The 26,533-nt window shown below is 40.1% G+C and overlaps 1 protein-coding gene across 8 annotated transcripts in view; it reads right to left on the minus strand.

Annotated features, from left to right (window-relative positions):
• Nucleotides 1–26,533, minus strand: part of CHD8 (chromodomain helicase DNA binding protein 8) — a 56,973-nt gene that overhangs the window by 18,236 nt on the left and 12,204 nt on the right. For 3 of the 8 annotated variants that reach the window (XM_036844571.1, XM_036844572.1, XM_036844568.1), the window contains exons 1-13: nucleotides 25,930–26,000; nucleotides 18,796–19,853; nucleotides 17,528–17,899; nucleotides 16,419–16,804; nucleotides 15,331–15,445; nucleotides 9,996–10,178; nucleotides 9,846–9,914; nucleotides 9,430–9,485; nucleotides 8,799–8,916; nucleotides 4,873–4,956; nucleotides 2,165–2,302; nucleotides 751–872; nucleotides 368–611 (exon numbers count right to left, since the gene is read on the minus strand). In XM_036844571.1, coding sequence (XP_036700466.1) covers nucleotides 368–611; nucleotides 751–872; nucleotides 2,165–2,302; nucleotides 4,873–4,956; nucleotides 8,799–8,916; nucleotides 9,430–9,485; nucleotides 9,846–9,914; nucleotides 9,996–10,178; nucleotides 15,331–15,445; nucleotides 16,419–16,804; nucleotides 17,528–17,899; nucleotides 18,796–19,638 — 2,730 coding nt within the window. In that variant the 5' untranslated portion in view covers nucleotides 19,639–19,853; nucleotides 25,930–26,000. Of the gene's footprint in view, nucleotides 1–367; nucleotides 612–750; nucleotides 873–2,164; nucleotides 2,303–4,872; nucleotides 4,957–8,798; nucleotides 8,917–9,429; nucleotides 9,486–9,845; nucleotides 9,915–9,995; nucleotides 10,179–15,330; nucleotides 15,446–16,418; nucleotides 16,805–17,527; nucleotides 17,900–18,795; nucleotides 19,854–25,929; nucleotides 26,001–26,533 lie in introns of those variants that run through there. The other 5 variants (XM_036844570.1, XM_036844569.1, XM_036844573.1 and 2 more) reach the window with 3 other exon arrangements.

The following is a 26,533-nucleotide window of genomic DNA, read 5'->3' on the forward strand; positions in this document are numbered from 1 at the left end:
GTAGACTTTTTAAAAAAAAAAAGAAAGGACATGGCTTACGTTCACCACCATATGGATCAAGGAATTAATAAAGTAGCTAAATGAATTTCATTCTGGAAAATTCTTTCTTGATGAAAACATCAATGCTGATAAAACTCTATTTTAAATATATGTATTCATAAATAAAGTCAGAATTTCCACTGGATCAAAATGTCCATTGGATAAAAAGAGCAAAGTCAAAAAAATGTCCTGCACAATCTAGACAAAAATTTTGCCTTAAATCACAGAGAGTCTCAATAAAAGTCTTTGATTCATATAAAAGCCTCTAAAATACCAGGTACCTTGGCCTACTCTCTAAACCATAGTATCTGTATTACGTACAACTCACCCGTGAATCTTTGCAGTACATTTCATACTGCTGAATCATCTGCCGGCTGGCCAGACTGCCATGGTACACAATAGTGTTCATCTCTGTCCAAGTGTTGAATTCTCTCTCCCAGTTAGTAATTGTGGACAGTGGGGCAATGACCAGGAAGGGGCCATGGATGCCCACATTATATACCTCCTGTAAGAAGGCAATGGACTGAATGGTTTTGCCCAATCCCATCTCATCAGCCAGGATGCAGTTCTGCCTGCAGATTCATCACGGAAAAAGAAAAGCAAGTCAAAAGAGACCATCTCTTTAAAAAGTACTTAAAAAGAAACTGTTTCAACAGAAAATAAATAATCTCAGACTAAGCCTATATGTTATGGTCCTACTCTTTTCTTTACCTGTTATACCAATTAAAGAGCAGCCAATTGACCCCTTCCAACTGATATTCCCTTAATTGGTTTCTGTTTTTATACTCATGTGACAACTCCAACTTCTTCCAGGCACTTGCTTGTGGACGATTCTAAAAAATAGGAAATTTGAATAAATGGCGTGGAGACACTAACAAAATTAGGTAAACTTACTAAGTAGTTCTAATAGTTGAAGTCAATTCAAAAACATTAACATGTTAAATATAAACATGTTAAATATATTCAAACTCATGAGTCCATAATGACACTTTTAAAAAAAAAGAGGAAGAAGGAAAGAGAAAAAACCCACTGATCACTTTTGGAGGGTGCTAAGGAAGTACTTCATTATTTTGAAACTGGGAAATAAAGGACAAGGTAAATGAATAAAGCATTTATCCTCCATTCCTATACCATCTGTACCTTAGGGTAACCAAATGGTAGGTGAAACGTATTTCTTTTTACAGAAGAGTCTGTCTAATAAATGAAGAAATGATAGAATCACCATTTAAAACTCCTTAAAGAATGGATCTCAGCAATGAACAAAAATGGCTGATAATATCACAAAAGACAACCTAACAGAACCATCTATAAAGTGGATTTAGTGGTCTCCCTCCCCAACCTGATGCAGCCTCTAGAACAGTGATATCTAATGGAACTGTCTACAATGATAGAAAATGTTTTATATCTGCCTTTAGCCACATATGACTACTGAGCATTTGAAATGTGGCTAGTGGCTACTGTATTGGACAGAACAGCTATAAAAAGTTCTAACAGACATGACTGCTCTACATCTAACTATTTATGTGAAATATAAGGGACAGAAAAGGTACCAAGGGGAATGTAACTGGCAAACTGACTATGGAAAACCCTAGACACCTGGTTTCTTCAAGAGAAAATTGCAAAGGAGGGAGAGGAGATCAAGGGGAAACTATAATTAAGAAAGATATATATGAGATATATTAACTAATAGCAATATATGGACCTTACTTAGAATTTAATTCAAACAATTTAACAAAAGTTAGAAGATAATCAGGGAAATAAATACAGTGATTGCTTACTTGATGATATTTAGGGATGGTTAAATTTTTTCAAGTGTAACAATGGTACTATTTACCTTTTAGACATAAACACTGAAATGTTACACATAAAATGAAGGAATCTGAGATTTATTTTAAAATAATCTGGGAAATGGGGAAATGAGTAGGTAGAGAAATATGTGAAACAAGATTGGCTATGTGTTCATTTGTTAAAGTTGGGTGATGGGTACATTATACTACTTCTTCAACTTTCATATATGTTTGAAAATTTCCATAATAAAAAGCTAAAACAACCACATAAACTCCATACGAAGAAAATTAAATCATTGCCTATATGGACTTTACATTCTAAATGCAGATGTACTTACCACCCTTTTGAGTTCTGGGTGCCTTGACTGGATCCGTTTAAATTCTCGAATCTTGCCCTCATCGACATCCTCTTTTAGCTCCCAGGTACTATCCTCATAGGGCAGAGAGCACCACTTTACCAAGTAGTAAATTACAGGCTAAGAGAGAAAAAGCCAAAGCCTTAATGAAACGATTCTGTGTTCTCTGCCGTGATTGAAAGATAAGAATTTGACTAAAGAATCAGATCACAAAGTGTCAATATCTAAAAAGGTGCCAAAAAAGTCAGGCTGAAAACACCAGCCAGAGGCTCACCTGCTGATGCACTGTACTATTTATGGCTCTGATCCTGTTTCCAGATAATTTATCAGAATCTGAAAGTGAAATTTCTACCCAGCACCATCTAGAACACTAAGCACTGAAACATTAGGCTCATCAACCAAGCAGATTAAACAAACAAAAATCCTATATTGTGTTGAATTAGATTGAAATTGAATTGTTGAACTGAATTAACTATTGTTAATTATTGAATTAAAAGATATGGTATCCCTGTTCCATACTATCCTCCTGGCACCAAATTTGATACAGTAGAAGCCAGGCTACTGTAGAAGCGAAGAACAGGTTAAATCCATAGGAGCAGAGCAGGACTGAAATCACTGGGCTTCTGAGCTCCTGAAGCTCTCAGCGCAGATGCTGTTTCCAAGAGCAGCCATATGGTGGTAAAGAGATCTTCTTGCGAGCCCCAGGAAGCTAGGAGATAACTGCAAGAGGTTTCCCTGAAGAGAGGTAAGAGTGAAGAGGAAGGGGAAATGCTGAAGCTCCAACTACGGTGCTATGCTCTATGCAGGCATTCTAGTGCAAGGGACGGGGCAGTGACCAGGGGTATTATGGCTCCTGTTCTCACCACCCAAGATGACTGATCACTGACTGGACTGCAGTTGCATATTTGGCTTATATGAATCGAGAAGAATTAGACTGGGCCTAGTGTAATCACCAGGAAATCTCTAATTATCAACTCATAGAATACCCCTTAAAACAGCCAGCAAGAAGTATGAAGATATGTGTCTCAATAGAGATATAGATCAAGGAATACCTAGAATTAATGTAATTTCTCTTTGACCTTTATCTTTACTGTAGTGACTCAGGTCACTTTCTACATAAAGACATTTGTCCACGTCACATATTTCCAGCACCCTTACTCTTCCAAGGACTTTAATATTTATTTCCACTATTGGGTAATGTAATAAGGATGACAAACTCATTTTGGAGAGGAGGGGAAAATGGGCAAACAGAACGTTTTTATCCAATACTGGGAACATAAATTACAGTACCAGGGTACTAAAACACTCTCATCTGTCATACTGGTCCCAATACATTCCAGAGGAGCCTAATCAAAGTCCAATTACTTTTGGAAGATGAAGGTGTAAGTATAGTGATAGAGGGCATAAGATTTTCAAGGCTAGGAAGGCTGAGATCCTGAAAGCGATGAGAATAATTTAACAGTAGCTAACCTGTCCTGATTAATAACTGGCCCATTCCACTCTCACCTCCCACAAATGAACAATAAGCAATAACTCCCACCCCTAACCCCAAAAGCAGAAGATATGTTTTCTGAGGCATTCTTGTTAGGATTTAAAGACACTGAATTGTAACGGGCCTTGGACATCTAAGGTTCTATCTGAGAAATGCTGAAGGCTTATAAAATAAACTGGGAATTTTACAGAGGGAAGACTTTGACTCTTAGGTCCTGTACGGATGATATATGGGAGCAAGTCATTTAGCTTGTGAGTGAGCCCAGCCCACCATCCAGCACTGATGTCTTAACAAGGCTCTGCTGTTAAGGCCCTACTACCCACTCTGTAAGCAGTGACTGTTTGAAGTGATAATAACTTGATGAAATGTGGCCCTGCAAAGTTAAACCAACAACTATGACTTGAAGTGAGAAGAGTTCTAACAAAATGGTGGTTCATGGCCTAAGTAAATTTAAATAAGAGAGCAATGCTGAATTCACTGGTGGCTTAGATCTATATAACTCTTATTTGGAAAATGAAAAAAAGTGATTAATGAAAACATATCACCTAGTGTTTTAGCATATGTAAAATCTGCTACCCAATCTAAGAAAGCCTTAGTGCTGTGGTTACCAAATCAAACTATGCATGAGAAATCCTTGGAGAACCAACTTAAAAATACAGATCTCTGGATCCCACCCTAGATGTACTGAATCTGAACCTGTGGGAATAGGACCTCACATCTGTTTAAAGGTACCGATTCAAATGCAGTGTATCTGTTTTAGTGACAAATGAAAATGCATTTAACTAATGCTAAGTACAGGAAATAAATAATCCTCAACAACATGAAGAAAGCTATGAGTCTATGCAAGTATTTTTATATTCACAAATTTGGAGATTCGTAAAGTATCCCTTTCTCCATCCCCACCTCTCAACCCCCAACTGAAGGTCAAGGGTCTCCCATATAAAATCTGTCAGAAAATGAGGCCAAGGTTTATGAGTCCTTGTAAATATAGCTCCCAGATATTTGAGAATCTTTCCTTTTACCCTCTCTCTGTACTCCTTTACCTTCCCAGTATCATTCTAAGTATCTCTCAGAAAAATTCAAAAGTACCTTTCCAGTCCAAGAAATTTTTCAGCCATATCTGAAAAATAAAGGATGGGCAAGCAGACAGGAAGAAATCTTTAAGAGGCCTTTCATGTTCCTCCACGCCCCAACTCACCTCCCCATTGTCCTTGTCAATGCTGTGAGACTCATCCAATATCCTATCCACCTCCACATAGTCTGGGTTGAAGGGCTCTTCGTCCTAGAGGAATTATGAAACCAAACAATAAGACCAAAAGATCACTGTCCAGGAAACCCACTCCTCCATGCAACCTTTAGCTGATAACCCTACTTCAAAATTTATTAAGAGAAAAGAAGGGAGTTCCCCATTTTCATAATATCATATCCTACACACTTACCTGTATTTGCATCTATCCTCTTGCCTGTTACCAGATAAAGTGTCACTACTCCCTAACAGGCCATTCTCTCCATATATGCTTTGGATTCCACTCCTTCTTGCCTTCTTAGGAATCTCTCTCTATGCTATGGAGCATTCCCATAACATACAACCATACTCGACTATTTCTCATCTTTTAATTATTAGTTTATTTATTTTAGCTGTGCTGGGTCTTCGTTGCAGTGCGTGGGCTCTTCGTTGTGGCACACAGTCTTCTCTAGTTGCAGCACAGGGGCTCTCTAGTTGCGGCACACAGGCTCTCTAGTTGCTGTGCGTGGGCTCTAGAGAGCATGGGCTCAGTAGTTGCGGTGTGCGAACTTAGCTGCGGTATGTGGGATCTTAGTTCCTCAACCAGGGAACTTCACGTCTTAAAAAGACTTCCCTGACTCTACATCCCCCTGCAACTATTCTTCTGTTCTGCCTCATACCCAAACTTTTCCAAGAGTTTTAAACACACAGTACCTCCATTTCATCACTTCCTTCACTTACTTGTCCACCCATTCCACTCTTCTCTCTACTTCCACCACACAATGAAACTACTCTTGACGAGGTCATTAATGATCTCCAAATTGCCAAATATAATGGAAACATTTCTGTACTCACCTTAATTTACCTATACAAAGTATTCAACAATTCATTATTCTCTCCCCAAAGCACTCTCTTCCCTAGGCTTTTCTGAGACACCACATTCTCTTCGGTAGCCTTTATTTTGGTTTCACTTTTTGTTTTGGCCAATTCTCAGTCACCTTCACTGGCTCTTTTGTTCCTAAGTCACTGGTATCCAACTTTGGGTGGTATCCCAAGATAAATAACCCAAGGCTCCAAAGAAAGATCTCAAAGAAACCTTACGGAAAAAACTCTTTCCTTCTTAAGACACTTTCCCCCTGATTTTTGTGATATATCTTTTTCCTAATCTTTCTCCTACCACTCCAGCAAACAGTCCCTTCTTCACCTGGTCCTCTAAATTTGTGAGAATTGCTGAAGGATTGGCTCTGGGCTTACATCCATTCTCTTATAGAAAGAACTTTAAAAAAGTACAGAACTATTAGAAAGTATAGAACTTTCCCCAGGGTGACTCTATTCATTATTAAGGCTTTAATAATTATGTATATGCTGATACATTCCAAAGTTAAATTGCAGCCTAAAAACTCCAGATTTGTATATCTATCTCCTTGCTAGAAATGTGTTAACAGAATTTTAAGCTTAACACGGTCTAAACTAAAATCTTGATTTTCCCCAAATCAGTTGCTTCTAAAATCTTCCATTCTTTAATAAATGACTCTACCTCAAGCCATTAGCTCAGACCAGAAACCTATCTATATAAGCCATTGCACCAAATCCTGTCAATTCTACTTTAAAGTAAACTTAAATCTACCCATTCTCTCTAACCACTGAAACCACGCTGCTATAAGCTTTAATTTCTCATCTAGAAAACTTCAACAGCCTCCTTACTGCTCATCCTACTTTCACGCTTACTCTTCTCCAATCCATTCTCCAAAGTCTAGACGATCTTTTTTTTTTTTTAAGTAAATTTTATTTATTTATTTATTTATTTTTGGCTGTGTTGGGTCTTCGTTGCTGTGCACGCGCTTTCTCTAGTTGTGGCGAGCGGGGGCTACTCTTCGTTGTGGTGCGCAGGCTTCTTACTGCGGTGGCTTCTCTTGTTGCAGAGCGCGGCCTCTAGAGCGCAGGCTCGGTAGTTGTGGCGCATGGGCTTTGTTGCTCTGCAGCATGTGGGATCTTCCCGGACCAGGGCTCGAACCCACGTCCCCTGTGTTGGCGGGGGGATTCTTAACCACTGCGCCACCAGGGAAACCCTAGATGATCTTCTAAAAATGAAAACTGGATGTGCTCTGACCTGTTTTAAATAGTCCAGTGGTTTCCCCCTTTGCACTTAGAATAAAAACAAAACTAAAAGGTCTACAAGCACCTGCTTGCCTAAATTTCTGATCTCATTTCGGGCCACTCACTCTCTATCGTACATCAGTCCCACTCTCCTTTCAGTTCCTCATCCTGTCTCAGGGCTTTCATATATTGCTATTTCCCCTGCCAGGGATACTATTTACATGTGTTCATGGTCTTGCTAACTCATTCATAATTCAATTCTCAGTGAAGTCTTCACTGATTATCCAAAGTAGGTGTTTTTTTCTTAGGTCTTCCTGTGCTCTTTCTTTCCTGGCACTTACCACAATTTGAATTATTTTTAAATCTCTCTCTCTCCCCATTAGACAGTGAGCTACATGAGAACACAGACCACGTGTGATTTATTTACCATAGTGACTAGCACATAATAAACAATGAATAAGTGAATAATTGATTTGGTTAAATGGCCTACCTATAAAGGCAAAACTGACTGGCATACAAGTCAGTTAGCAGAGCTTGGCTCAAGGGTCACAAATTATGTATCTAATACCAACTGGAATGGGATTAGTTTCATCATACATCTCACAAATTAGGCTTTAAAAGAACATAGACCAAAAATCAAAAAACAAAAAACCCCTCACAACGCAATTATTATTATTTTCATATAAAAAGAAATTATAAAACCTACATGGCCCTACTTGCCCTCTCCAAGTGATGTGGAAAATAACTCATTTATTGGCAAACCTGGTGATATAGTTTTTTCAGATGTATTTTGTCACAGCTGGGGTTTTTTGCTGAAGCTATACATCATTCCTTCTTTCACTCTTTCTTACTAGCTCCTCTTTAGGTTTTTTAAAAAAAATACATTTATTTATTTATTTATTTTTGGCTGCATTGGGTCTTTGTTGCGGGCTTTCTCTAGTTGCGGCGAGGGGGTCTACTCTTCGTTGCGGTGCGCAGGCTTCTCACTGCAGTGGCTTCTCTTATTGCAGAGCACAGGCTCTAGGTGCGCAGGCTTCAGTAGTTGTGGCATGTGGGCTCTAGAGCGCAGGCTCAGTAGTTGTGGCACACGGGCTTAGTCGCTCCACAGCATGCGGGATCTTCCCGGACCAGGGCTCAAACCCGTGTCCCCTGCACTGGCAGGTGGATTCTTAACCACTTTGCCACCAGGGGAGTCCTCCTCTTTAGGTCTTAAGAAGCTTTGAGAAAGAATTCTTCTTCTCAAGGCACTCAGTAATGAAAAATCCCATTTTGGGAAAGGTATATGTATACAAAGCAAAATCGAGAGTTAAAATACAGCTCAAGAGATCCTTACAGATGTTCCAGTACTTAACTAGTAGTAACACTGGGTATGGGGTATTAAAGCTCCTTTATCACTATTTCTAGTTATACTGGATTAGAAATTTGAGAAAATAAATGTTCTCTCTTAATGATATGGTTGCTTATGTCTACAGATACCATCAACTGCTGAAGACTGACATTAGAGGGAGAAGAATGCCGCCAAGTACACCAGAGGTCAGTTTACCATCTGTTTTGAAAATACTTCATGAATATCAAAAAACTCAATTTGAAAGTACCCTATAACTTATAAAAATACCATATTTAGACCTGGTAAAACAAAGCCTGGGGCAATTAAGTAAGGAAAGTCCAATGATCAAAATGAACACTTTATACCCATATATACAAAGCAACTATGAGTCTTTTGAAGAATCAGTCAAGGCTGATAACCCCAGTAATTTATGCTTCTATGAAATAAATGATAGGCAATACCTATTCCTAATTACCTCATGGAAGAAGTGTCTCATCTGAGCCATTTTGGTTTTGAAGCGCTTTAGTTTTTGATGGATCCTCTTATCCTTCTCTAGTTGGGAGATGGTAGCCCACTCACAGTGTAGATAGGAGCTAAAGGGGATGGAAATAGCCAGTCACAGTGTGAGAAAGGGGAACTGGTCGGCTAGTGTCTGAGATGTGGGGATTAGCCAGAAGCAGACATAAGAGTATGTGCTTCAGTGGGGAGACAGTCTCCTAGGTCAGTGCTTCTTAAACTTGATTTTGCACACAAACCACCTGGTCTAGGGTAGGCTTGAAAGTTCACATTTCTAACAGGCACCCAAATGACGCTAACTCTGCTGGTCCACGGATCACACTCTGAGTAGCGAGGTCTTAATCTTAGACTAACGTAAAGAGGATTTTACAAGGCATTTTATCAGGAACCATCCTCACCCCACCTTTCTGCAGGTAAATATAAAGAGTCAATTCCTGAGCTTCTCTCTGAATAGACCTTTTCCTCACCAAAAACAGGTGAGGAGACTATAAAAAAAGGGACACATTCCCACCCAGGATAGACTATACAGGAGAACTTTTTACAACCCTGAGGAACTTGGGGTGAAAAGCTTTTTTGCACAGATCACATACTAGTTCTTGTACTTGACAAAGAATTCTTCTGCTTCAGTATATTGTCCAGAAGGAAGCTGAGAAGAAAGAAATTACAGTTACTAACAACTTATTTGTCAAAGGGAACCTTTCATTTTAACACACATGGTAGAGCTTCATACCAATGCTCCCAGAATATATTACTGACTAAGGGATTAAAGAACTTAATCTGGTATTTCAATGCTGGAGGCTTGACAGCTGGAGAAAATAAGCCCTTTTCCAGTTTAAACAAATAAGCAAAAGAAGTGGCAATAAGATAGCTCCTACTTTCCACCTAACTTTTCTCCACCATCTCTTGTAACTACATTGTAGCAATATAGCCTGACATCCAAAGGTGCTCATTACATACAGCCTGTAACTGTAGCATTATGGGCTGACATTAAAAATAGAGGCCTCACCTCCTTCTTCACAATACGCATAGAAAGCACTTTGTCTACAATGGCTGCATCTTCTTCACTGGGATTCTCCTGTAGCAAAAGATGCAGTCAGTCAACAGAGATTGTGAGCAGCAAGACAAAGGTCTCAAATTGCTTACGTTCTCAGCTTACCACAAAGAACTGCATGGAAGGCAAAGTCTCGCCATCTGGTTCCTGCACTGGCTCAGGCAGAATAGGCTCAGTTTTGATTGGACCAGTTACATCTACTTCTTCTTCTTCTTCATCATCTGTGATCTTTATATCCAGATCCTCTGTATACTTTTTCCGTTTAACTTGGCGGTTTGAGCGTCTCTTCTATAGAGGCAAAAATAGTTAAAATAACTGCTTAGGTCTCTCAAGGAGAAAACCTTTAAAACTATTCGCCTATAGTCATATACTTAGATTTGACTCCAAAATCCCTATGAAAAATCAAACCAAAAGATGATAAAGAGCTTATTTATCAAATTATGTGATGTCAAATCATGTAACTTATTCTATGTACTGAATATATATTAACTTGCTGAATTGTTCTATCAAAGTATCAGATTCCACCTGAAAGTAACCTATTGGCAAGAGGCTCTAAAAAATTGAAACAGGACTCTCAACCTGCAGAGTGCAATGAACTTCACAGGAGGAGCAACTCTGGAGTGCAAAGGTGCAAGAACATTTTGTTTCTAATTATTTCTTTGTTTTAGTTCTAAAGTTTTTTTGTTTGTTTTAATAAATAGGATCATACTGTATGTATTGTTCTGCTGCTTACTTTTCTGTTAACATTTTTCTTGGAGATGTTTTCCATATCAATACATTTCAAATCTGCCTTATTCTTTCAAATGGTTGAGTAAAAGATTTTTTAATTAAATAATCTAAGTAATACTTGCAGCTCATGATAAAAAAATTAGGAAGGATGGAGAGACAAAATTATTATTTTTCAATCATGATTATAACCCCTGGAAAACTCAAAATCAAATGAGTCATTAGAAGCAGAACTACTGAAATTGAGTAAACTTGCTTGGCATAAAATTAATTTTTAAAAATCAATAGCATTCTTATATAGACTAAGGCAGAAAATACAATAAAAGAAAATATTCTTTTTATGAGAAAATATTAATTATCTTAAGTGTTAAATTTAGTAAGAAATATATAAAATCTATGTGAAGAAAACTTTAAAGCACTATAGGAGGACATTAAAAGAGAGTTGAATAAATAGTGAAATATATATACCCTCCCTAATCACATAAATTCGAAAAACAAAATTAACAAAATTTTTTAATTAGATAAGCTGATTCTAAAATTCAAATGGAGAACTAAACATCTAAGGATAACCAGGAAAAATATGAAAAAGTATACTTGGCCTTATCAGATATTAAGGACAATATAAAGCTATACTAATTAACACAACTTGGTACCTCTCCAAGAAGAGATAAACATGTCAAGGAAATAATGTCCAGATATAGACTAAAATACTTATGTGGATTTAGAACATGATAAAAACAGAACTTCTAATCAGTGAGGAAAAAGTGGATTATTCTATAAAATGGGATTGAAAACAGATGACTGGCCGTCTAGTGGATGTAAGAAACAAATCTACAAAAAGACTGCAAGATTTAAAAGTTTAAAAAAAAGACATAAAATTTCTAAAAGAAGATGTGGAAGAATTTTTTTTTATAATCCTGGAGTAGAGAAGGTGTTTCTAATAAATTGATCAATTTGACCTTGTAAAAAGTTTAAGATATCTGCGTAATATCAATATAATCCATCGTAAAGTTGAGACAAATAATAAACTAGAGAAAAAATGCCATATGATACATTTCCCAAGCATAAAGAGGTCTTTTGAATAACTAAGAAAAAGATCAATACAATAGAAATATGGGCAAATAACATAAATAGACAGTTCATAGAAAAAAACAGAATGGCTTTTAGTGTAAAATGATGCTCACACTCAGAATAAAATTGTTACAACTGAAAACTAAACTGAGATCCCCTTTTTCTTTTTTTCTTGCACCTAACGAAGTGGCAAAAATCAGAAAGTTGGATCAAATATTTGAAACAGGAACGCACACATTGTTGGTGAGAGTACACACTGGCATGAAGAAAATTTCTACAGAAGAATACTTGACAATACCCTTTGATCCAACAATTCCACTTCAAAGATATTATCCTACAGATAAATTTGCACATATATACAAATCTCTGTAGCATTACTTGTGGTAGTAGAAGACCAGAGAAAACCTAAATGCCTATCAACAGGGGATTGGTTAAACAAATTACGCTATAGTCAAAGTATGAAATACTATAGAACTATTTAAAAAGAATGGGATAAATTAACAAGACCGAATGTTGAAGATGTGGAACTGGAACTCTCACTGCTGGTGGAAGTGTAAAATGACACAATCACTTCGGAAGCTGGCAGATTCTTATAAAGTTAAATGGTTAAATGTTTAACTACCCCACAGTCTATCAACTCCTGGGGATTTAGCTATGAGAAGTGAAAACCTATGTCCACAAAGCATGTGTACTGAGACTGTTCATTGCAGATTTACTCATAACAGCTCCAAACTGGGAACAAACCAAATGTCTAATAGAATGAATAAACACTGTGCTATATTCATAAATAAAAACGATTCTCAAGAAAGAAAAAAAGAATGAACTTCAGATACATCAACAACATGAATAAATCTGAACAACATAATGCTGAAAAAAGTGAGACCCAAGAGTACATACTATGTGATTCCATTTACATGAAGTTCAGACTAAGTTTAATTTATGGTAATAAAAATGGGCACAATGGTTACCTATGTGGAGGTGTGGGGGAGAGGATGGTGAACTGACTGAAAAGAGGGTACAAGGGAACTTTCTGGGATGATGGAACACGGGACGTCATTAAATAATCTCTCTACTTTGGTGTGTATTTCAAATTTTTCATAATAAAAAAAGAGAGTGTGAGGAAGGATAGCTAGATCTATCTTTTTGATAAAGAACTGCCTTCAAGATATATTGTTGGAGAAAAAAAGCAACAGTACAGAAGAGTAGGTATGGAATACTTACAGTAAGTGGGAGTGGAATTAGAGTGCTCATGAAAGTAAAGAATATTTCTGGAAGGATACACAAAAATAGTAACAGAGGTTACCTCTGGAGAAAAGACCTGGGGGGACTGTGAGGTCTCCATTGCCAACACTGGTATTACCAAAGTTATGGGCTTAATTGTATCCCCTCAAATTCTTATGTTGAAATTCTAACCCTTGGTACCTCAGAATGTGACTGTATTTGGAGACAGGGCCTTTAAAGAGGTGATTAAATTAGGGTGGGCACTAATTCAACTGGATTTGTGTCCTTAAAAGAGGAGGGAATTTGGACACACGCAAAGACACCAGGAATATACGCACTGAGGAAAGACCATGTGCGGACACAGTGAGAAGGTAGCCCTCTGCAAGCCAAGGAGAGAGGTCTCAGAGGTAACCAGACCTGCTGACCTCTTGTTCTTGGACTTCTAGCCTTTAGAACTGTGAGAAAATAAATTTCTGTTGTTTAAGCTACCCAATCTGTGGTATATTGTATTGGCAACCCTAGCATATTAATACACCACTTCTAAAATTTTTTTAATCTTTGTATTTCTTGTATCACAAAGATTTGCCTTCAGTTTGTGTTTTGTTTATTTAACAAACACCTTATTTAACCCTTTATTTATTTAACAAACACATACATAACTCTTACTATGCTCTCTTACCTAAACACTGTTCTATGTGCTTTATAAACGTTTACATTTAAGCCTCCTAACAACCCTACTTGGTAGATATTACTATCTGCATTTTAGAGATGAGGAAATTGAGACACCAAGAGGTTAAGTAAACTTGCCTGAAGTGACAGTGTTAGTGAACAGTAGCGTTAAGATGAGAACCCAAGAAATCCTGCTCCAGTCTGTGGTCTTAACCACTATGCTGTTTAGAGAATTTTGTTGTTGTTGTACATGCGTAATTTTTATACAGTTAAATGTATCGATCTTTCCCTTTATGACTTCTGAATTTTAATACTCTCCTTAGAAAGAGCTACCTGATTTTACAATTATTTAAAAAAAAACTTATCCATGTTTTATAAAGGTTCATGATTTCAATTTTTGCATTTAGACCTTTGATTAAACTAGAAATTGTTTTTGTTAAAGAGTAATGCAAGAAATCCAATTTTATTTATTTCTTCCTGAATGTGTAGCCAGTTGTCCTAACTTAATTTATTAAATAATCTTTCTTTCCATTGATTTTATTTTTTATTATTATTATTATTATTTATTTTTTTTTTTGGCTGCGCCACACGGCTTGCAGGATCTTAGTTCCCAGACCAGGGATTGAACCCGGGCCCTCAGAAGTGAAAGTGCAGAGTCCTAACCACTGGACCACCAGGGAATTCCCTCCACTGATTTTAAATGGCCTTTTAACTCATATACTAACTTCTCATAACAACTATTTGAATCCTCTTCTAGACTCTATTATCTTTTACTAATCTCTTATTTCTTCTCTAATTTTAAACTCTTAGTAATTATTATTTCATAATATACTCTAATGTCTGTTAAATCTAGCTTTTGCCTCATTCTCCTTTTCAAAAATGTCTTGGCTATTCTCATGTGTAAACATACCCCAGAAGAACCAAAGTCTCAGTTTATCAAGGTATTGAATGCATATTAAGGAAGAGGGGATATAAAAAAATAAATAAATAAAATAAAATTCAAATCAAAAGAAAAAAAGGAAGAGGGGAGACATTTATAAAGTACTGATAGCTAGTGAGGCACCTGAGGTTTGTCTAGTCCAAACCTCCATTTTTCAGATAAAGAACTTACACATAGCTAAGTAACCTGGCCAGGCCCATTAGAGCTACTTAGAAGTACCACGGGTCTCCTGAATCATTAACAGCACATTCTTTCCATGGTTGGAAACTAGAGCCAAAGATGGTACCGTAAGGCAACAGAGATGGAGGACTAAAGTTCTTCTGGTCCAGCTTCTTTTATTCTCTTCCCAATGTTTCTTATCTTCAAAAGGTAGCAAAAACATTGTACCTTAAACACCCCAGTTCTCAGAGCCAAAACCCTGAAGTTTTTGCAAGAATTCAAAACCCTGAAGTTTTAGAAGAAGTAAGGCAAAAGGAGGATAGCTAGACAGTTCTAAGAGAAACCAAAGTATTGCCATACCCAAAACAACAATCTTCCAGCATAATTTCATATTTGCTTAGTCTTTGAAACACTGGAATTTGAGAAAATGAGTATTACTTGCTTATAGTAATATGCTTTTTGCCTAAAACAAATTTAAATTTAAAAGACATGACCATGACCAGATCTTGCCTCTTCTACTTTTTAGGACTACCTCTGGTTTAGAAAAACTGTTGAAATGTGCAAAGGCTTATCGTCTCTCAGTATCTATTCTTGGTCTGTCTGTCAGAAGTAAAACATGATTTTTTTCAGTAAGTTCTTCAGGGCTCCTTTTACCTGAATGCTGCTTTCTTCATCTTCCCGGGGTGACTGTGCAGGCATGACTTCCACATCTGAATTATCAGATGAGGTATTTCGCTTTCTCTTCTTACCCACCACAGGAGTGATGGTGCTAAAAAGGAAAAACCAAATTCAGTTACAGTGAAGGCAAGGAAAATTTAGAAGTAAGAAAATATAATTAATCTAAACCATCACGTACAAAGTCTCCAGGCATAAGTGTCTAGATCTTCAGTCTGTGGGACACACAGCTATTGAGTAGCGTGTTTGAAAAAAGAAGATATTAGGGTTTCTAAAATACCAGCCGACCTTTACACCAAATCTGACAAATCTTTGCTACCACTGTATTCACAAATACCTGAAGAAAGGTAGAATAACACAGTAGAATGAATTCTTGACTAAGAATTACAAAGCCTCGTTTTAGTTCCAGTTCTGTCACTAGCTGGGCATTAGTTTCGTAAGTAGCAAACACTGATAACATCTGGCCTGACAGCTGTTGAGGATCAAGTAAGATAACAGATATGAAACTTGCTTTTTAAAGCTGAAAAATCCTGTGCAGATATGAAGCATTATTATAATTACACCACAAAGCCTGAAGAATCTCAGGGAGTGGAAGCTAGAGAGAAAGGAGTGAAGCTACAAGACACGGAAGGAATTCTTGTCAATTGTGACAAGAATTATGTGGCAAGCCATGGTTCTGTCAAGACTGCTTAAGGCTGACAGTGGTTGCTGAAATCTTCTCCAGTTCACTGATGAAATGTAAGAACAGGGCAGCTATGTCTACAGCAGCTCTCTTTTACTGGTGTGGGTGGTAGGGGGCTAGTGAGAAGTCTTCCACACTATGGTGATACAAAATCGGGAAGAATATAGAAAAACACAGGCACAGCTTTTAAATGTAACCCCTAACACAAGACTGGCTATCTTTCCCGCGCCTTGGTATTCACTTGGGACAGAGAAAAGAAAGGCCTTATTATCTTCTATGATAGAGAGATCACCTTGAACTTTGTAGCTGCTGAATACAACACGAATTTTAAAATGTACGCACTATCCTCAAATGTCCCGTCAAAAGAGCAAAGGGTGGTACTTACTTTAGCTTACTCTTGCCCTTGGTTTTGGAGGTACCAGATGTTTTGCTCTTCTTTGGCTTTTCTTCCTTGAGCCTCTCCCCACTGCTCTTCTTCCTGCGTTTCTTTTCACCTTCCTCCTCAGGCCGAACGCTAGGCAACTCATCCTCATTCAGGACTCGAGGTATGTTCTGTTCGCCCCGGGCACGGGCCCTAGCAATGGCCTCTGCTACAATCCGATTTGCTTTCTCTTGCTTCTTCTGGTGCTCCAGCCTACGGTTTTCCTCGATTCCCGTCTTGCCTCCCGTATGAGGAGCAGAGCTTGCTGGTGAGGAGAGAGCTGCCACCTCACTGGCACTTAGAACTTTAACTACGGAGAGTCCAGAAGAGGCCCCTTGGGAAGAGCCAGCCTACAGAAATAAAGACACTAGAATTTCAACATGCTTGTAGCTAAATAACCTGAATAAAACAACTCTGAAGCAGGTAGGCTACAAACGTCAGTTCTCTAATTCCTCAAGAACCAGACTCAGACCAAGTCTTACTGAACCTAGAGACACATTCCAAAAAAAAAAAAAAAAAAGTATTTTTTGGTGGGATGCGGATGAGAAAAGGCAAGAACTGTGCCAAATTAACCTTCAATATCCTTTAGCCATGCTCCTAATGTCAATACTCATCTCCATAATTCCAGAAAATTTTCAAACAATACAGCCAACGCTGGTCTCTAGGCTAAAGGTAAAAAAATACAAATTCTACTCTTGGCCTACCTTCATCTCCCTGGGGGTGAGAGGAAGGACAATCACTTGACCTCTTTAAGGCTACTTCTTTATGTTTCAAATGAGAGGATATTTCCAGTCATTTTTATTTCACAAGAACATTAAGAAAAGATTGTAAATGAAACGGTTCAAAGACAATTTACCAGATAAGTCATCTCTGATCCCAAACCCAATAATAACCCTCAAATCTTTTCATGACGTAATTACAACAAGGTTTCCACGGGTGAAGGAAATAAAAGTCTGCATGTCACTTCAGAGGTATGAACCTAGACTGGCCCCACGTTCAACAGTGAGTGACTGCCGAGGGGAACAGCCAGGGACTAAGGGATGTGTTTCCCTTCTTAACTACGGAAGTCTCACCTGGGGCTGCAGCACCACCTTGAGCGGTACTGAAAGTCTCTGTCCCGGGCCCTGCCCTGGTCCCATTATCTGAGCCTGCTGCACAGAGGAAAGAGCCACTGGCTGGGCTGAGGATGGCTGCTGGGGCTGTGGCTGCGACGACGGAGGCTGCGGTACAATCTGGATCTTCTGCTGTGGCGGTTGCACCTGCAGCTGGATAGTCACTACTTTGGCCGGCTGCCCCTGGGCATTCTTGGCTTGCGTCAGGGCCGCCAGCTGGTTGCCCTGTAACACTATCTTGCCTGGCAGACTCCCCAGCACGACATGCCGGTGTCCTTGGGGACCTCCAGACTGTGGCTGCTGGAGGACCAGCGTGATGCGTTTCGATTCACCCTAGAGTGAAGAAAGGAAATTGCAAGAGAGGTAGAACATTAAAGAATGGCAGACCCCTTAATATTCACACCAGTTTTCCTCATCCTAGAGTTACAAAAGCTGAGGGTCAGAAAACACAGTATAATTCCTTTTGTTCATCCTCCTCTCTTTCCTGATAAGATCTTTTCTATATAACCTCTGCCCAGCGGGTATCAAGCCTGTTCTGGAAAAACTGTTGGGAGGCTCGCTCTATTTCTATGGCAGTCATTCCATTTTCTGGAAATCTATTAGAATAAAAGTCTATACTGAACTGAAATCCACCTCCTTATAGCTTCCTCCATCAATGCTACTTATCTTAATACTGTCTTCCCCTCCCCCCAAACCCTTCTGGCCCTTGATTCAGAGACTAGAGCCTCTATTTTCTTATACTAGAAACTAGCCTTTTCACTGGGCAAAGTCAGAGGAGGACAATCTTAGTAATAACAACAGGGGAGAGATACACATAGCTTCCGTAAGTCTTGCAAATATAAATAAATGTAGTTTCCCAAAAATGATTCTTGTTCCCATTGCATCCTATATTACTCATATAACTTTATATCATACATTATTATGAGTTCTTGTTTAAGGTCTGTATTTCCTGGCAGACTGTGAGCTCTGCAAGGACAGGGACTGTGTCTATCTTGTTCAGCACCAGCTAGGCACAGTGTAGATATGTAGTAAGAGCTCAAAAAAATACATTAACACTAACTGCTTCCACCTAGTAAGTAACAAATACATTGCTGTCAATACTAACTGATAAAAAGTAAAGATGGAATTTAAACAGGATTTCCTAGAGACAGCTCTCCTGTACTTGCTCTCACACAGTTGCTGGGCCCTCTACTAAACCAAAATTCACCTCCCCCTTTCACTCAAGTCACCTGGGTAGGTGTAGAGGTCAGTGTAACTGCAGGCTTCAGTGGGGGCCCTGTGGCCCCAGGGTTTCCAGCAGGAGCTGAACCCTTAACTGGCTGTAGGACCAGCTGCTTTACTGGTCGGCTGGGCTGGACAATGCGCTGAACAGCAGCCTGGTTCCCAGGGACCTTGGCGGCCAACACTGTATTACCAGAGACAATGGAAACACCAGGTCGAAGGGGAGTGCCGGTTAGCACTTTGGTAAAAGTGACTTTTCCACCATTGGCTGTGCCAGCCACGAGGGGCTGAGCTGTGCTGGTGATACCTTGGGCCTGAATTTGTGCCACGTGGGCACCAGTGACTGAGGAGCTGGGTGGGGCCTTAAGGATAACAATCTTAGGGGCTGACTGAGGTGGCTGCCCGCCAGCACCACTGGAAGGGACAGCTGTGGCAGAGACACCCATGAAAGGATTCCCTTGGCTCAGGATCTCCTGGCTCTTGGAGACCTGCAAAAGTCCTGACGTTGGCGTCGGTGTCTGTAAGACAGGTTGGGCTGGCTGCTCTTGGCTGACGGGCTGAGTGGTATAATCATGCAAGGTTAAAGATTCTGGAGCTGGAGCTGTCGATTCTTTGGGAAGTTCTGTGGGGGCTGTTTCCTCTGGTGGGGGGACCAAGTCACTTGCTGATGAATTCCCCACATCACCACCTCCACCATCCTGGTTCATCTGATCCAAGGAGTCCAGAGAGCTTGGCAGTCCAAGGGCTTCCTCAATAGGGTCTTGTGTAACCTGATTGAAGCTGTCATCAGTAAGAGAGTCCAGGCCAAATAAATTTGGGTCATCAAACAGATCCATGATGGGGTCTGCCATCTTGGGAAAGCAATGGGGGTTACTTCCCCAAGGTTTAGGGAGGGAAGGGGAGGGGGGGTAATGGCTCTCCCCTCCCCTCCCCTATTAAGAAAAAAATGTACACAATGGAAGAGGACTACTCTTCAGGTAAAGAGGCAAGAAACAAGTGCATGTCAGATTGTCCTGACCTTCATGGAGCAAGATGGCTAGGTCTTCAGAGGAAGATGGTGGAACTCCTGTTGTAGGAAGACAAATGACAAATAAGCAAAGTAGGTGACCTCAGGGAAAATTTCTAGCCTTAATTTCAAATAGCATCAAAATAATAAGAGAAGAGGAAAATGTGAGGTAATCTGAGGACAGAGACACAGCGGAAAGAACATCCACATTTCTGCTTTAAAACTAAAACTAAAAAAGAAAAAAAGAAATAATCTAACGCCCTTTTGGGGTTCTTACACACTTTGAAGCTTTTGTCTGTCAAGATCATTCAGCTATCTCTGTCCATTTCTTTTTACAATTATCATTCTTAGGTAGAGATCAGGAAATTTAACATTCATTCACCTTCTATTTCAGGTTCGTAAGTTGACAGAACTTAACAATACACCAGCAATACTTCAGTGAATATAGCTAAAGGCTTCTGGATATACTGTATTTTGTAAGTTTCCCTTGTATTTTAGATACTTTTACTGACTACTGGCAAAAATAACCACCTTTAACCAAGCTTATAGTATAATCTTACCCAGGAAGTTTCACAAACTTTATTCTACTTAACCTATCAATGAATCTATACATAGTGTTTCTGTTACGACGTCCCCTCCCCACTTTCTCACATTTAAGATCAAAAACTTCCTTTGCAAGAGATTCAAAGAATTCTACAATTTCATTCTAGTTTATATTCCCAACTTTCAGTCTCATCACTTCCTATGCTCTCATCACTTCCTATATATACCCTACAATCCAGTCCAACTGGACAATACGGTTCCCTTAATGGCATTCCTATCTGCATGACTTTGCCTATTGTGCTGTAGCTTCTTCCTGGAACATCCCCACCACGCTCCTCCCAAACTTCTCTTCCAGCTCAAATCTCTGACACCCTCAAAGGTCTTCTACTCCACAAGGTGAGCCCTGAACCTCCATAAGGTGAGCAATTTGTGATGACTTGGTCCCTTCACCTCCTTTAAATATCCACAGCATTGTCTGCACCTTATTTAAAGCACTTATATTTAACATTTTATTAAAATGGTAAGTTTCTTGTCCATTTCCTCTGAAGGCCCAAAAGGTTCCTTTGTGCACATTGTAAAAAGCTGCCTACTCAAGACACTTGTTTGCCATCTGCTGGAAAACTGTCATACTAAACATATTATCTATGATGATAGTGAACACGTGGAATGCACACCTTGCACAACCCTGCATGGTGGCCCAGCTCCTCTTTCCCCGAGAAAGAAGAGTTCCTGAATGGTGGGGACCACGTCTTACTCATCTGTGGATCCCTAAAGAACCAGAAGAATATCACATACACAATAGCTACTCAAAAAAAATTTAATGAATTAAAGTATTTGCTTGCAGCGTCTGGAATGAACCATTCAGTTCTTAGAGAAACTAACTGTTATTCCCTGATTCCAAGATGAGACAGTAGAATACTTCCTATCTTGAAAAACTGTCCTACAAATAACTGAAATTATGTTTACTAAATCCACATCTGGGGCTTTAAGTTCATAAAATGCTGGGAAAAGGAAAAACTAAGACAAGGAATTATAAGTACATCACCACCTAACTAAACTATATGAAAATGTAGTATCTGCTCTTTGTATATGATATCAGTATTTGTCAATCCAGGAAAGCCTTGCTTGATAACACCATTTCTCCTAACTTTTAGAAGATATCAGAGAAGAAATTTGTCAGTGACACAGTACAGACTTGACTGAAGAAGGCCCTTCCACACAACCCCCAAACTTTTTTTCCCCTTTCCTTAACCCATTCCAGTTATCCTTGCAAAACAATATAATGTGGGTAAGTAGCCCAGAAAATCAGACATAGATAAGAGGACACACTCATCAGTAGTTGGCACATTGGTCAAAATTACAAAGCATACATGGCATCTCCACCAATGTTAAACAAGATTTTCCTAGCTTCAGTAATTGTATACCCTTCACATCTCAACCAGGGTCCCTATCACTTCCCACTCCTGGTTAAATTATTCCACCAGCTCATTCCAGCCTCTCCTATCTAATACCTGCCCCAAAGTAACTCAAAATGGTGATCAGAAGAGTTATGGATAGGACTTCCCTGGTGGCGCAGTGGTTAAGAATCCACCTGCCTTGGGCTTCCCTGGTGGTGCAGTGGTTGAGAATCTGCCTGCCAATGCAAGGGACACGGGTTCGAGCCCTGGTCTGGGAAGATCCCACGTGCCGCGGAGCGGCTGGGCCCGTGAGCCACAATTACTGAGCCTGCGTGTCTGGAGCCTGTGCTCCGCAACAAGAGAGGCCACGATAGTGAGAGGCCCGCGCACCGCGATGAAGAGTGGCCCCCGCTTGCCACAACTAGAGAAAGCCCTCGCACAGAAACGAAGACCCAACACAGCCATAAATAAATAAATAAATACTTAAAAAAAAAAAAAAAAAGAATCCGCCTGCCAATGCACGGGACATGGGTGCGAGCCCTGGTCCGGGAAGATTCCACATGCTGCGGAGCAACTAAGCCCATGTGCCACAACTACTGAGCCCACGAGCCACAACTACTGAGACCGCATGCCACAACTATTGAAGTCCACGCACCTAGAGCCCGTGCTCCGCAACAAGAGAAGCCACCACAATGAGAAGCCTGCGCACCACAATGAAGAGTAGCCCCCGCTCACCACAACTAGAGAAGAGCCTGCATGCAGCAACGAAGACCCAGTGCAGCCATAACTAAATAAATGAATAAATAAATAAATAAATTTATTTTTTTTAAGTTATGGATATTTCTTAATTTAATGAAAATCTACTCAATAATTTTAGATTTTCTCAACACTACCATCAGCTTTTTTCTAGTTATGCCCTACTTTGCCACCTATTATCTTTCACCTCCTATTCACTGTCAGAGAAGTTACACTAAATATCTAACAGTTAAGTGTCACAAAAAAACTACAGTGAAAGTTTGCACTAACTAAAAGTTTATGCTGATAATAGTTTATAACCTGCCTTTTCTTCCATGGGGTATTTTGTCCTTTCCAGGACTCCTTGCTATTTATTCACCCAAATGCTCTTCCTTCCCTCCACAACAGCCCAACGTCAGAGACAGAGAGAGAGATCTCATTTTTTAATGGGAGAAATGAGGCTAATAGCTTCTGAAATATTTCCTTACTTCCATATGACTCAAGTATAAGTTTTTAAAGGTCAATGCACTTATCATTTATCTCCCTTCCCAATTTTTGGGCCAAATTTCTGCTTCTCCTGGGTCAGTCGGGGCCCAATAATTTAAAACCCTCACCACTGACTTAATGCCACAGCATCAAGTCTCACTACTTCTCAGTCCCATCCCATCAACTCACCTCTACTGACCTAATTCATCTTGTACAATTTTTTTAATCCTAGTCTCCAGCTTCTTTTTTAACTCACATCTTTAAGTTGTCCTTGACTCTCAAAAGAATAAACCTTCTCCAAACATATCTCCAACTTTCTTCACCCCTCCATCTATTCCTATTTACGGGTTATCCTGGCTATACCCATGTCTGGCCTACTCTACCAACTTCATCTACCCCATGGTAGATGAGCTTGGTAGAATTCTCTTTCCATGGTTCAAACCCTGGTAATTAAAATAAATAGCTGTTGGACTTCCCTGGTGGCACAATGGTTAAGAATCCCCCTGCCAATGTAGGGGACACGGGTTCGAGACCTGGTCTGGGAAGATACCACATGCCACAGAACAACTGAGCCCGTGTGCCACAACTACTGAGTCTGCACTCTAGAGCCCGTGAGCCGCAACTACTGAAGCCCGCGTGCCTAGAGCTTGTGCTCCGGAACAAGAGAAGCCACCGCAATGTGAAGTAGTCCCCGCTCACCGCAACTAGAGAAAGCCTGTGTGCAACTAGAGAAAGCCTGTGTGCAGCAACGAAGACCCAATGCAGCCAAATATAAATAAATAAATTAATTAATTAATTAAATAAATAGATGTTGAGCATTCAAATATACGAAACCCTTAATATATCCCTAAGTAAAGCAACTGCCTAGATAAAGAAATCATAGCAAACTTTAATCATATTGAGAATGAAAAGTCAGTCTTCACCTACCACTGCCCCAAAGAGGAACATATGTATATGCTCAAAAGGAAAGACAAAGCTTGATGGTTGCACTTAATCACTTTCCATAATTCCAAACTAATGAGTAGACTAACAACAGAAAACCTTGGGGGGGGTGGTTAGGGGGAGGGGGAGAAGTAGAACTAACTAGTAAGTTAAGGTTAAAATCCAAGGCCACCCATCTAAAACTTCCAAATAACAAGCCAGAGAAATTCTTTATATAAAGCCCTTCATCCCATCGTCTTCTTTAAGGAGAAACTACTCCCTTCCCTTGAAATAAATATAAACTGATTTTTTTTGCAGCTTTATCATCTTTAATGTAGTTCTTCTGGGTTTTCTTAGAAATCTAGAGTCCCAACTCTCCTGTTCTTATTTTAACGTGTCTCCCTACCCTTGCCCATTTCAATAACAACTTGTCTGTCCAATCATAAAGGAGTTAGTTTTAATTCTACTCTATACTTTTCCATGTCAATCTCCCCATACCTTTCAACAAAGCAGTGATTCTCAACTGGGAGATGGAAGGTATGCAAAGTTTGAAAATGTGCATTCGGTGTTATAATTTTATATTTATCAAATGGAAAAGGAAAACATCTCATTGTTTAGGTTATTTATATTCAATAGAACTGGACAATATCTCTTGGCCTGTGAGGATCTGTAAAAGATAACATGGGCAGGGGCGGGGGGCAGAGAAAGAAGTATGCCTGGTTTGGAAGCATTATCGACATCTCTCTGATGGGGTAAGATTTCTTATGGTCTCTCAAAAGGGAGTTTATCATATTGTTTATGACGGATGAGAAACACTGCAACAGAAATTAGTCCAGCTGTCTAAAACATAAAATTATATAAACTGAACTACAGACATCCATTCTCCCTTTACAGATTTCTCTGTACTGTCCATCCTCTTAGAAGATAACAGATGAATGCCATATTGACAAAAACTGATCTTTTCTGGGGGGTTAATATGCACTTTTAGAAAGTAGCAGCCATGCCCACTTAACCTCTAACTGCTCAAAGAACAAACTATTTTACTTCAAAGTATTAATCTTGTTATTGGAAACTGTATCCTTTCAAGAGAATCAGCGCAGGCAGGCAGGCAGACATAAACACGATATGGAAACATGATGGGTAGAAGCAATTTGAAGAAATCCCTTGAAAATAAATCAGAAGGCTTAAAATGAAAATCACCAACATAATTTTAAAAGAGGAGGATTTAAAAATTGTACCATGGAGACATTTGTGAAACCCAAAGGGTCTCAAATCTTATAAAGAAATGGGAAATAAACATCCAAGGTGAATGGAATCACAATTTAGGGTCAGCAAAGGATCAGGATGGAAGGACACAGACCATAAGAAATAGAGCTATTAACTTGGAGCCACTCAGGAGATTCTCCTCACGAAGATCGAGATCCTAGGCCATTTTCTCTATCTTCACCATTCTCAATTCCAAATGTGCGGCTACTCTGTTTTTGTTTTCCCAATTACCGAAAAAAGCACTCAAACCTCAATCAGGAGTATGGACATTTGGGGCAAACATGGCTGGTAAAGTGAGTCCTTCTGAATAAACAGGGAAAGCAAAATAGGCAACTATGAATGCTAAAAGCATGTACGTATGTTCAAGGGGTAAAGGAGAAACTACAGAAATTATATGTACTCATGTGGAAGGGAAGGGGCAAGGTAAGGAAGTGCGGGGTTGACGGAGAGGGAGACGCGACTGGGGGCGGGGGTGGCGGGGACCCGGGTACATTACCTGCTCATACTGCCAGGGCTGGTGCCAGTAAGGCCCACACAGCAGAGGCGGGAGATGTCGGGCAACTGGAGCCCCCAAAATGGAGGTGAGGTACATGCTCTTGAGGGAGTGAGCTAGCGGGGTGCCCTCCAGGGTGGGGATGGCCAAGACGGGAAGATGCGGGGTGGGGGGGGTGTGGATGCCCGGGTGGGAGCAATGTGAGGGTGGAGGCTACAGGCGGGAAGGCCCGATTAGCCCTTAAGTAGAAAAAGAGCTATGCCTCACCCCAGCAAGGTAAGAGAGGTGCCTTTACCTGCAGCGGCCGTGGGGGGCCGGTTCGCCCCTCTCGCTGTCTCTCCAGCACCAGTTCCCCCTCCTCCTGCGCAGCCTAACTTGATGCTCCTGCCCGCCCCGCGTCCTCATTGGCTAAACTCCCCTGCCACTCACCACAGGGGCAAACACGCAAAACAACGCAAAGGGCGGGACTAGACAGAGCTTCCCCCTCCCCCGCCACCGCGGGGTTAGGTTGAGAGCGCACGGAGAGGCCTATCCGGTTTCCAGGGCCAAAGCGAAGCCTGCAGCTTGCTTGAAAAAAAAAAGGATCCTGGCCAGCGGAACGGTCCCAAGCTTCGGGAAACTAGTGCTGGCGATTAAATTCCCCCACCACCTACACTGTTTTCTGCACACCAAAGAGCGTAAACTCGGGAGGGAGGGTTCCACACTAGGCCAACTCCGCCTCCCTCTGAATCCCCTGCCTCCTAGCAGCACTGTCAACTCCTCAGCTGTAGTGACTGCACCTTATCCCACGACCCATTAAAAGGGGCCAAATCTTCCGTCCATCATGGAAGTGAGTCAGCCCAGTTGCTGGAACATGGGGCCTTTTACTCTTAAAAGATAAAGCGCTCTCTCTGCCACAA

This window comes from Balaenoptera musculus, chromosome 2, assembly GCF_009873245.2.
Source record: "Balaenoptera musculus isolate JJ_BM4_2016_0621 chromosome 2, mBalMus1.pri.v3, whole genome shotgun sequence".
NCBI classification, from domain to species: domain Eukaryota; kingdom Metazoa; phylum Chordata; class Mammalia; order Artiodactyla; family Balaenopteridae; genus Balaenoptera; species Balaenoptera musculus.